Genomic DNA, 13208 nt, shown 5'->3' on the forward strand with positions numbered 1-13208 from the left:
GATCTGTTTTCCAGGTCAGTTGCTTTTCCAGTGAGATATCACATATTTTCTTCTAGTTTTTCATTCTTTGAATTTTGTTTTATTGTTTCTTGATTTCTCATAAAGTCATCAGCTTCCCTTAACTCCATTCTACATTTGAAGGAATTATTTCCTTCAGAGAGCTTTTATAGTCTCCTTTTCCATCTGGTCAATTATGCTCTTTGAAACATTCTTCTCCCTTTTGGACTGCTTTTTACATTTGACCTACACTTGTTTTTAAGATATTTTCTTCAGGGATATTATGTCCATGTTTGGAAAGATTTTAAAATAAATATTCTTTAATAAAATTTATTCAACTGTTAGTTAAATGAAACTGGGTTTAAGGGAACCCTCACCCCTCCTCCTCCCTTGAAATTGGAGGAACATTATAATGGGGGTAGAGCCAATGGCAAAGAGTTGAACACTTTCAATCTTTTAAAGAGAACTGGAGAACCTTGGGGGGCCAGTGATGTAACACATCTGGTCTTTAGTATGGGGACCAGGGTAGTCACTATTTCTTTACAAAATGTGAATTATTTTTGGACCAAGCTGCAAAGAAAGACATCTGTGACTAAAAATGAATATTTTTTGAAGTGTCCAATAAATTAAATTAGACTTTGTATTGAGAATTAAATGGTAGCAGGAAGTGAGACTGCAATCACACTTTAATAAGGCAGAAAGGGTTAAAGGACAAATTACACATAAAGCATAGAGACTAATAGGGAAAGTAAGGCACAGAGGCAAACAACATAGGGAAGGGGGTTGGGGTATTGAAGGAAGGCAGGCAATCAGAGAAGTAACCATGGACTAGAATTGGCAGCACTCAGAGGTGGGACCTAGATAAAAGCAGAAGAGTGTTTTGGAGTCATGGGGGGCAGGAATGTGAGGTCCCATTTTATAGGGGTTTTAGGGGAACATACTAACTTATCTGTGCCACTTTGAGATTACTTCATTGCCATTTCTAAATCATCTCCATTTTATTGATAAAACTTTTAAGATAATATATTCATGTCATGTCAAAATTATCAGAACATTTTGCTGTTCTGCTAGATTTACTACAGATGGCTGAAATTCATCTGAGATTTACATATCATAAAGCTAAAAGACTTCTACAAGCTAAGGCTTCCCCTTTTTATTATCAGGTTTTTATTGATATATAATACACTTTTGTAAATTATGTTCCTTTGATCTTTGGGACAGTTTGTACATGATTTCTAGGCTTCCCTTTTAAATCCTATTTCCTATTGCAATTTTATACTGGCCACTTCTAAACTTACTAACTAGAAGGTGGGGGTCAGGGTAGAGTCAGGAGGACCAGAACCAGATAACATGTTTACACAGGTTTGTAACTCATTTGATATCTTTTTATTCTCTGACTGATGAATTGACAATGAATGAAAAAGGAAATATAATTGGCAATAAAATTGCTTTAAACTACAAATATTATTCAAAATCAGCCTTACAGATTTTTGACTGAAAATTCTTTTCATTGTATATCATGTAAATGAGAAAGATACTAGAAATGGTTATACATATCTGTATAGAGGTTATAGCTGAACCCATGAGAATTAATGGGACCTCTAAATTTATTCACCTGAGGAGGAAGAAGGGGGATCTTGGAAGTGAGTAACCCTAGAAAGTTTAAAGGGAAATTAGAGCTCAAACCAGGATATCTGCTATATAAAATAATGAGATTAGGGGAAGTCAGTGAAAAGTAGGTATGGTGAAATCAATCAGAAGTTCAATATGTAAAATGGAGGGATAATAGATGGGATGCTCATGTATGACAGCAGGCTGCATCTTCAGCCAGGCCAAGATCAGGGACAGGGAGCTGGGATCTTCCTTGTGTTTCTCTTCATTTAGAAGGCTGTTACCTGTAGAAACAGATAAGAAAATAGCCTTTGTGCCCATAGTAATTTTTCCAACATCCCTACTACTACTTCTGTTGTGATTCCCTATTCTCCCCATCAAAGTATCATTTTTTTCTCTTACATTTACTCCCAGGTGTTTCTAGTTCCTTACTCCTTTTCAATCAGTAAATTCACAGAGGTCCTTGGTGTTGTATCCTACTGCTGGAGCATATGCCTTTGATAATGAGGATGGTGCCCATAATGATGCCCACCAGGCCTACAGTCAGACCAAGGGCACAGACCACAGTTTCTGTTGTCTCTGGTAGTGGGAATAGAACCTGGGGTTCTGAGAAGGAAAAAGAAACATGAAGTGAAAGGAGAGTTGTCTTTGAGCTGTAGAGAATATAGGCATTCAAATTTTAGGAGAAAGATAGTCTTCAGAACTTGAGCTACTTTATTCACATAGGAAAGATTGTTTGTAGAAGGAAAACCATAAATGGGGCTAGTGAGTAATTGGAATAAAATAGTGACTAAAGAAGAGATAAGAAAAAGGGGAGCTTTAGTTATATATGAATAGGAAAAATTTTATCATCTACATACACAATGACCCTGCATATTTTCCAGAAATCATTATCCCTATTTTATTGAAAAGGAAATTTTGATTAAATGTCTTGCCTAGGATCATATAGTTGATTGGTGGAAGTGACAAGTTTAGAACTCAGCTCTTTGGATTCCTAGTGTAGGAATGTTTCTACTTTACCAGGACAAAAGCTCATACCCCAATGCTTGAGGAATGGCTGCTCCAGGCCCCAGTGCTCCACTTTGCAGTCATAAAAATCTTCTGCACTGGGAAGAAAAGTGAGATAATAGAACTTGCAGAATCTGTGGTTAGGCCGAGGGTAGAAGTCTGTCTCAGACACACCTGTGGTGACCAACTGCCCATTACGAAGCCATGTGATGTTGACCACTGGAGGGAAGATGTTGTCCACCAAGCAGATAAGGATATTTGGCTGGCCCACCTCCACGGGGCTCTCTGAGAACACAGTCACCTCAGGGGGCACTGAGAACAGAAAGGTGAGATGCTCATGTGAGGGCTTCCTTATCTACCCCGCTAAGACCTTTACATAGGACTGAATCCTGAAAGCTCATTTTCCAGCCCGGATCAACCAGAATGGTTCATTTGATTCCTTTTTTTTCTAACCCCCTGCCTTACTTGGCCAACCCCTCTGTTAATGTTGCTTTAGGTAAAGAAAAGACCCATAGAGACATAAAGTATGAATACTAGGGCAGGGGGCCTTCTATAGGAGGCTGGGAATGTGTCTGGATGAATTATGGCTGGGGTAACATTATGAGAGCAAAATGAGTAGATGACTCTGGAGTGACCTGGACTTCTGGTGCTAACCCTGGGGACAGAGTAGTCTGAAGTCAAGGAGAAACCACAGGAAAGGTAGACAGGGAAAAAGGATAAGGAAAAGGATCAATACCACTGATTGCCCCTGTTATGTTGAAGCGTTTGATGAGACTGTCCAGGTTTTCTTTCATTATGGCTATGCTTCTCAGCCCTCCCTGAGGGTCAAAGGTACTAAAATGATTAAATTCTGGCAGTCGCCAGACAGTGTCCTTCTTCTGCAGGTCCACATAAAAGAGCTCATCCTCATCAAATTCTTCTGTAAACTGGCCTATGGCTTCATAGGTCTGGTACAGAGTTGTGCCATAGGTCCCCATATGGTCATCTGGGAGATGGGAATACAAGGAAGAAAAGAAAAATATGATTACACATGTGTCAAAACACACCAAGGATCCAGGTTCTGGGATAATAACATCAGGATGGGTGTTTACCACAGCACCTAACCCCAGAGGAGTAGATGATAAGAAACCTGTCACCTGGGCACAGGTCTAAGTCATGTCCCATTCATGTGATGCAGTTGGTAAGAATCAGGAAGATCTGAATTTAAATCCAAGCTCTGAAACTAGCTGTTCATTCTCAACAAGGCATTAATCTGTTTGATTTAGTTGTTTCAGTTATAAAATGGAGGTTAACAATAAAATCAACTTCCTCAGACTATTGTGAGGATCAAATGAGGTTATTTTGGTAAAAGTGCTTAGCAGAGTGCCTGGCAATTTGTAAATGCTATAGAAATGTTTATTCCTATTCCCTTCCCTGGTTTGTCCTTTATCCTTCAGTCCCATGTCCCGTGTATCTCCTTTCTTTCCATCCCATAGCATCTTATTCTAGATTGGATAAATAGGTCTCAATAAAGAGCAAGTCAGAGGGAAGACAAAGGAACAGAAAAATAAGGAATAAGGCATTTAATCCTCAACAAATCTATCTTTTCAACTACTGTGTTCATAGAATATTGGGCAGGCCATTACCAAAGATTGAATGAAGTTTAGCATTCAGTAGAGGGATATGCCATCAACCCAGAAATGATCCATTAGTGGGGAATGACTGGAGTGGGGCATTAAATGAATGAAATTGAAAAATAAAAGGAAGAAATTGAATGCCAGTTATGAGCTCTTGTCCACCTGTTTATTTTTTCCCTCAATTTTGTCATTCCTGCTTTTTATTTTATTATTTTAATTAAATTGAAATGTTATTTTATTCACCAATTTCATAAAATGGTAGTTTTTCAACATTCATCCATTTGCAAATTTGCACATTTTTCTACCTCTCTCCCTTCTCTCCCCCCTCCCCTTGGAGGTGACCAGTATGGTAAAAGTTGTACATGGTCATTCATGTTTAATATATTTACATATTAATCATGTTGTGAAAGAGGAATTAGAACTAAAGGGAAAGGGGAAAATGAGAAAGGAAAAAATAAAAGAAATTTTTAAAAAGTGAATGTAGGGCAGCTAGGTGACACAGTGGATAGAGCACCAGCCCTGGAGTCAGGAGTACCTGAGTTCAAATCCGACCTCAGACACTTAATAATTACCTAGCTGTGTGGCCTTGGGCAAGCCACTTAACCCCATTGCCTTGCAAAAACTAAAAAAAAAGTGAATGTAGTTTGCTTTCCTCTATTTTCAGACTCTCTAGTTTTTTCCTCTGGATGTGGATGACATTGTCCTTAGTGGATCTTTCAAGGTTTTCCATGATCTCTGAATTACTGAGACTTGCTGCAACCATCATAGTTGATCATCTAACAGTGTTTTTGTTAATGTGTATGATGTTTTTTTGGTACTTAACTTCATTGAGCATCAGTTCATTCAAGTCTCTCCATGCAAGTTTGGTTACTCATGATTTTATGTTCTTGTTGAACAATAGCACTTCTTAACATTCATATAGCCATAACTTGTTCAGCCATTCCCCAGCTGATGTTGCCCACCTATATTAGGCCTCCCTTCACAACTGGTGATTGAATAAAAGGTCATTTAGGAACCATGACAAGTCACCTTTCCCCATGGCTCATATTCCTATTCTCAACCACATGAGATCTATTTGCCTCTTAAGTGGATGAGTTTATAACATAATCCTGGACTCCCCTAATAAGATGATATAAATCCTCAAACACTAAAGAACCTTAGGATCCACATGGAGGAACCTGTAGAGACTATTTATCTTGCCACTCTACTCTACAGACATTTCTCACTCCATTACCTTAATCTCTTTCCTTGCCCTCTTCATCAGTCACTTTTGTTCCAAACTTACCTTCAGTGGACTCAGAAGCTCCTCGGGAACTCAGAAGCAGGGTCAGTGAGAGGATCCCTAGCATCCAGACTCTGATGATGGCCATTCTGTCAGAGACTCATCTGTTGCTAAGACCCCTAGATAATGGGAGACAAGGTAGGGAGGTAGCTATTAGGTGGAAGGGAGAAGCTCAAGTCAGATTTCACATGGAGGAGGAGCTAAAACCTAGATCAACCACATGCAGCCAATTAGAAAAATCTCTTCAGCTGACCTCTCTGTTGCTGGGTTAAAAAGGTCATGGGAGAAACCTGTAAGGCAATTCAGGAAATTCACTTTTTCTGGTCCTTATAATCATCCAACAAACATGTATTAAACACCTACTGTAGGCCAGGTACTGGAGACACAAAGATAGAAGCCAAACAATCCTTGATTCCAAGGAGCTTGCAATTCTAGTGGAGGAGAAGCAACGCAAGTTTGTAAAATAATATTTATAAAGTAAATACAAGGTAATTGGTGGGGTTGGGGTGGCAATAATATCTGGGGATCTATGAAAGCAGGATAAGACTGACATTCTTGAACCTTGAAAGTATTCTAAAAGTTTCTACCTTTCTGAGGTAAGAAAGGAGTACATTCAAGGCTTGTGGGACAGAGTATTAGGAGAGAACATTTAACTCTACCATCCAGTGTTTGAAGTGAGTAATGTGATAATTTTGGTGAAGAGGTAGAATAGAGGCAAGGAATTGAAAATTAAGGGGATACCCTTCAATGGGGGAATGACTGACCAAATTGTGATATATGAATGAGATGGAACACTACTGTTCTATAAGAAATGATGAGGGATGGAACTTCAGAAAAACCTGGAAGGACTCGATGAGTGAAATGAGCAGAACCAGAAGAACATTATACACACTAACAACAATATGGGTGATGATCAATTTTGATGGACTTGTTCATTTAAGCAGCACAATAATCAAAGGCAATTTTACAAGACTTATGATGGAAAATGCTATCAATATCCAGAGAATGAACTGTGGAGATTAAATGAAGACTAAAGCTTACTTCTTCAATGTTTAAAAGTTCTTTTATGTATTATGTCATTTTTTTCTCTAATGCTTTTCTCTTCCATTTGAATTTGATCCTTATTTTAAACATTATTAATGTGGATCTATGTTTACCATGGTATTACATACAGAGCCTATATTAGATTGATTTCTATAAGGAGAGGGGGAGGGAAGGGAGGGAGGGAAAAATGTAAAACTCAAAACTTTAAGAAGATGATTAGTAAAAACTCCTATTACATGTAGTTGAAAAATAAATAAAATATTTAAAAAAAAATAAATTTAAAAAGTGGAAAAAAGAAAAGGTAGACTGGAGCCAGACTGTGAAGTATTTCAAATGTCAAGTGAGAAATTTGAGATTGATCCAAAAGAAATGAGAAATATCTAGAACTTCTTCCTAGATAGTGCAATGAATAGAACACTGTGCTTAGAATAAGGAAAATCTGAGTTCAAACTGGACAAGTCATTCAACCTTCATTTACAATCAATTCCTCATCTGTAAAATGGAGACACACTGGGGAAGGAAATGGTAAATAATTTTAGTATCTTTGTCAAGAAAATCCCATAGACAAGTCCATAAAGTGACAGTCATATAGGACTGAACAAAGTTCTTCATGAATAGGGAGATAAGAGGGAGATACATATGCATTAAGAATAAACATTTAGCAACTATGTGAAGTATCCTTGAGAATTTGGTATTACAGGGAAAGATATAGCCAAAGAAACTTGAGATCCCATAGCTGTTTGTATGAGAGTCCTCTGTTCAGAGCACTTGAAGCACCACGGGCTTCACATTCATAACTAGGGAAGTAAGTGTTGTGGAAAAAGCAGTCAGTCATCTCCATCATCTGCCCACCAACTGCCAACAGAAGGCAAGCAAGCCAGCCTAGATGAAATAGCTAAAAATTCTGCGAGACACAGAGTGTGCCAAGAAAATCAAATTACCATTACCAACTTGACAATCATCTCTCTTGAAGATGAAAGAAACAGTCCAGGATCCTGAACCCAAGTGCCCATCCCAGTGCCCTCATCCAACCTACTGGGGAGCAACTTCTGTGGAGATGTCACCTGGCAACTGCTTCTGAACGAACCACAGCCATATCTTTTGAAGAACCAGAAAAGAAAGTTCTTGACAACAAAGTCTTTAACTTGGTTTAACATGAGAAATTAATATAATTTTATTGGCAAAAATGATATTAAAGAAGTGATTTGCTGACCTTGGGATCTTTTGGTCTAAATTATAGTTGAAATCTCCATGTGTGTTAACTTCCATTAGAAGTTAAAACTTTGTGGAAGCAGGCGTTGTTTTAATTTTTTACTTGTATTCCTAGCACAGATTTAAACATTGTAAATGGTTAATGATTTTTTAAAAATCATTTGTACGTTCATGTAGCTTGGCTATGGTTTTTGTTAATTTTGTATGTGTGTTTTGTGTTTCTTTGTTGTTTTTGTTAGTGATGAAAATATAACACTGAAGTATTAAGTCCATTTTCTGGACTCTTATTTTGAGTCCCCTTCTAGACTCCCTCAATCTTCCTCAGGAGAGTGTTGGGGGCAGGGGGGGAGACAAAGATGACAAAGGAGATGAGGATGACAAGGGAGGCAAGTACTCCATCAAGATCTCAAAGTGCTCCATTTATTTATCAAAACACCAGTGCTTAGATATTCTTCCCAGCACCTAATCCACTCCCACTCCCATGGCACTTAGTAAAACAACTTTCTGATGCTCAAGGACACCAGGTGAAGAAAGTTTACAGTGCTCCCACACACAATAGTCCCTAACACTAAACCAATCAGATTTTGAAGCTGACAAATATGCACAATAAAGACAGAGAACATAGACTTTGTCTTTTGTTCTGACCCAAATTAATTTGTAAACTAACCCCAGGCAAAATTTGGGGGTTGCATAACTCACTTCATTAAGTCTATGACACTTTGGATCACTCTTCTTTAAAGTTGGAATAGTAATTACAAATAAAGTGATATCACTCTGTGCTTATCTGAGAGACAACCTGCCCACTCTCCCTTAGAAGAGTGAAGCTGAGAGGTCTTGGATAGATGCATCCAGAAGTAGAAAGCAAACTTTGGGACATGCCCAGCAATTTAGTTGAAGCTAAGGAATAAAGGAACAATCCAGGCAATGAAGATACCCTGGAACCAGCAGTGATAGTGGGAAGATGAAGCATTGGAGCTGGGAATGGCCCTTTCACACATATCTCCTTTCTATATGTTGTTCATGTAAGTTCACTCTTACAATTGATGATATGTTTCTCTTGGGATAGTATGTCTTAGGATTATGGCAGAAAGTTTTATTGTAAATCTTCCAAATGATAGTTCAAATGTCTTTCCTTTGAGCTGAGTCATCTGTCTGAGTAGAGCAAAAAAAAATGTGGAGACTGAATTAGCACTCATAATACAAAAACTGTGAGTTAGCTATTCTGGGAGCTGATATTTAAGAAAGAGTATAATCACATTCTAAAATAACTGCCCAAACACAGTGAAGAAAGTGCAAGGAGACCCCACATTCAGTTTCTTTTTCCCTCTGAGATTATTAGTTTCAACACTCATCTCACCCATTTAAACTTTCCTCCCCCATTGTGAGCCATTGAAGAATACTTTAGAACTTTGATGAATGCGTGTGTTTATCACTATGACTATACCTTTCAATATACAAATGAAAACCTGACTTCTTGTATTTCCCAAATGTACCATATAGGGTCCATGCTGTAGGCCTGGGGTGGGGAACCTATGGTTCGCAGGCTGCATTAGTCTGGCAGTTGCCAAGGTAACCATAGCAAGACTTGAAATCCAATAAATTTGGGAGCTTTTTAGGGGTGAATTAATTAAATGTTTGACCAAATATTAGCCCAAGAATGACGTTATAAATATTTAACTTGCCCTTGGCAGAAAAAAGTTCTATCCCTAGGGTAGTCCTTCAAGGTCTTGGCAATCTTTAAGAATTATTATCTAGGGGTGGCTAGGTGGCGTAGTGGATAAAGCACCAGCCCTGGAGTCAGGAGTACCTGGGTTCAAATCCGGTCTCAGACACTAATAATTACCTAGCTGTGTGGTCTTGGGCAAGCCACTTAACCCCATTTGCCTTGCAAAAAAAAGAATTATTATCTGTCATTCTTTACACTTTTTGCAAGGCAATGGGGTTAAGTGGCTTGCCCAAGGCCACACAGCTAAGTAATTAAGTGTCTGAGGCCATATTTGAACTCAGGTACTCCTGACTCCAGGAACGGTGCTCTATCCACTGTACCACCTAGCTACCCCCTCCTTACTCTTTCTATATGACCACTCCCCCACTCCCCATTCCTTGGTTTTTGCCTTTTATATAATTTGCACATAAAAGCATTGCTAATCATATGGTACACCTGTACTTTTGCCTATTATATATCTCCTTAGTGTCTTTTGGATGACTAGCAAGTAATAGCCTAATTAAAAACTACTGTTCTCCTTCTATCCACTAACCTGCTCCTAAAGTCTATGGAAATGCTAGAAACAACCAGACCTACCTATTACCAAATCTGTACCTGAGTTTTTATCTTCTGATAATGCATGGGTTCAAATATTTTTTATTAACTTTATCTTTGAATAGATATCTTTGAATCTTTATATTATATATATATATACATACATATATGCATATACCTATTTATACACACACACAAAGATATATATATATACATATATATATACTATCATTTTATAAACCACTATTGAAAACTATCTTACATCTATCAATCTTTTATTCCTTCCTAGTATATAACATAAGGTTTTATTTTCTCATTCTTTATTTTTATTTTATTCTTTTAAGCTTCCCTTAATATTGTAATAATGTTAGAGTTTACTTTGCTTTTGAATCTTCTACCATTATATCCTGTCTTTGCTCCTTGAGCTCCTATTTTTTGATTGATATTTTATTTTTCCAAATATATGTTAAGAAAATTTTTCAGCTTTCATCCACTTAAACATTTATAAGTCACATAGTTTTCTACCACCTTCCCTTCCCATCCTTTCAGATTCTGTGGCTTTTTTTAAAACTCTGGTCTCCCAGGGTTGATTTAGTTCTCTTAACTTCTGAAAGGAACTGCATTTATCATAATCAATCAATTCATAATGTTGATGTTAATGTGTACAATGTTCTCTTGGTTCTGTTGAACTCCATTTTATCTCCCTGTTCTTCCCAATTTCATGGTGAATTTTAGTACATTACTACACTGAATTCCTTTTCTATATATGAAATGTAGGTTCACTCAATGTGCATTCCTATCATCCCTTCCACTGTGTTAATGTATACTTTTTCTCATAAACTCCTATTTTGTGAAATAGGAACTTCCTTTCTTTTCCTCCTCCATTCTTGCCTAGTATAATTCCCTTTTACTACTATATCTTCTTCTTGTAAGACCACCAAAAGAGAATAAAACTACTTTCCTATCACTCTGTCTTATTTAATTCCTTCTATGACCCTTGAAGACATCAGGATTCTGACAGGATGCTTATGCATCTCTTAACAGAAACTCTTTGTCATTGCATAGTCTTTTATAAGTGTTCCATTTATTTACCATTCTATGTTTCTCTTGACTTCTATGATCCCATTTCAAAGATTCTATGTAGTTCTGACTTTTTCTTCAAGAACATTTGAAATTCCTCTATTTCTTCTTTGTTCTCTGTAGAATTATACTCAGTTTTACCAGATGGGTTACTCTTGTTTAAAAACCTATATATTTTTTTATCCTATGAAATGTTATATTCTGAATTTTTCTCTCTCCATTTATGTAACATCAATCAAATCTTATGTGATGCTGGTTATAATTCCTTGGTACTTGAACTTCTTTCTGTCATCTTAATGTTTGTTTGTTTTTTCTTTGATTTGGAAACTTGGAATTTGGGCTCTAATACTTCTCATATTTTCACCTGGGTATTGTTATTCAGGAGGCACTTACTGGAATTTTCCTATTTTCATTTTTCCTTCTACTTCATCCACTTACATATTTATAAGTCACACAGTTTTCTACCACCCCTTCCCATCCTTTCAGATTCTATGCCTTCAGCTTATGCAAGGGAATATTGAGTAGGGTGTGATTCTCAAGGATTACCCTGGAACTAGTAAAGGCAACATGTAATATATTGATGACATTTTAACACATTGATCCACACTGTGACAAGAATCAATGATTCTTCCACAGGTATCATCATTTGTGCTATGATTTTAATATTCTCTTGATCATGATCTTAAACCAAGAGGTCCACTATGAATTTGTTCCCAATACTACCTACCATGGAAAATTCAAGACTCAGTCCTTACTTCACAAAGGAAGAGTAAAATGCCAGACTGGGATTTCTGATCTTTGCAACTTTTTAGTTAGATTTTTATTGATTTTTAAGGTGACATCACATTTTCTTAACTTTTTTTAATTAACTTCTATCAAACTCTTATCCCAAAGTTTTTCTATCTCTGAAATCAGGGTTTTCTAGTAATATTTACATGGTGACAATCTTATAAAAGACCTTTAGGACCTTGCAACTAAGGAATGGAATGTCCCATTCATGTAGGCTAGGCAAGATTTTTCCATAAAATTTATTGATTCCATTCTTGAGTTTTAATTATACTCAGATCTTATCTTGTGGTTTTCCTTCTTTTCCCTTGATTCTAATTCTTTATACCAAAAATGAATAATTTGTAAATGTATTAAACACAAATGTGTATGTATAATATTCACCTTACTGTTCACTGCTAAGGGGGGGAGGTGGGTGGGAAGGGAGGGTGGAAGAAAATTAAGTAACTTAAGAATATGCATATGCATGTGGATGAATGTTGAAAAACTTTCATAACATGTAATTGGAAAAAAAATATATCATTTTTAAAAGAAAAAATAATGCCATATATATATATATACACACACACATACTCAGGCTTGAACCACTGATACAACTTCCTGATTATCTTAGTACAAAAGTTTTAATTACCTTTCTTAGGTTTTTGATTGCCACATTTGTGTTTAACCAAATTAGCAATATATCTCTGTCGAATATCCTTTCTATGCTACAATAAGATAAATTTCCTATTGTATTTTTGTATCCTCTGTGCTTAAGATAGTTTCAAACCCATAGTAAGCACTTAATGTATGTTAGTACACTGATGTTTTGACTATTAGATAGACTGTTTCCTTTGTTTCAGTCCCAATCCTGAACCATCTGATTATCTTAATCATTCTGACAAAAGGAATGACAAGAAATGACAAAAATCTCAAAGATATTAATGCAAAGATTTCTTAACTTATATTTTTAATTGGAGGAATGAATGATGATATGTTCAGTCAATGTATTTTTATAAAATTTTAATTAGTCGACTAAACAAAACTGAATCTTTATTAAGAAGTGAAAGACAAAAACGTGGAACTCCAAAAGACTGGAATAAAAGAAAATTTAGCAGAAAATAGAAGAAAATAAATCTATATAAAAGAATGCTTCTATTCTGCACAAATCAAAAAGATTAATCCTGAAAGCAGTATAATTAGAGATACCTTAAGAATAATAGCACTTCTAGAAGAACACAATGAAAATAAAAAAGACATTAATACCATAATGAAGAAAATTAATTCAGAAAAAATTTTGAATCAATCAAAAGAATCCAGAAACCACTATCAA

General features: G+C 36.4%; 1 protein-coding gene across 1 annotated transcript; it reads right to left on the minus strand.

Moving 5' to 3' along the window:
• Nucleotides 1–1615: 1615 nt before the first annotated feature.
• On the minus strand, nt 1616–5662 carry LOC141489595 (H-2 class II histocompatibility antigen, A-R alpha chain-like). The gene is made up of 5 exons (XM_074190142.1): nt 5518–5662; nt 3353–3601; nt 2647–2928; nt 2011–2214; nt 1616–1892 (listed from the first exon to the last, which is right to left on the minus strand). Exons 1-4 carry the CDS (start codon nt 5600–5602, stop codon nt 2060–2062), a joined length of 771 nt encoding a protein of 256 aa, XP_074046243.1. The 5' UTR covers nt 5603–5662; the 3' UTR covers nt 1616–1892; nt 2011–2059.
• Nucleotides 5663–13208: the final 7546 nt, after the last annotated feature.

This window comes from Macrotis lagotis, chromosome 5, assembly GCF_037893015.1.
Source record: "Macrotis lagotis isolate mMagLag1 chromosome 5, bilby.v1.9.chrom.fasta, whole genome shotgun sequence".
NCBI lineage: Eukaryota > Metazoa > Chordata > Mammalia > Peramelemorphia > Peramelidae > Macrotis > Macrotis lagotis.

Bases quoted from the DNA above. Each gene is read 5' to 3' on its own strand.
- LOC141489595 (XM_074190142.1), bottom strand. From the start codon at position 5,602: ATGGCCATCATCAGAGTCTGGATGCTAGGGATCCTCTCACTGACCCTG. The intron at 2,929-3,352 runs GTATTGATCCTT...TTCTGTTCTCAG, and splicing joins CATAACAGGGGCAATCAGTG to TGCCCCCTGAGGTGACTGTG. The intron at 2,215-2,646 runs GTATGAGCTTTT...TTTCCTTCTCAG, and splicing joins GCCATTCCTCAAGCATTGGG to AACCCCAGGTTCTATTCCCA.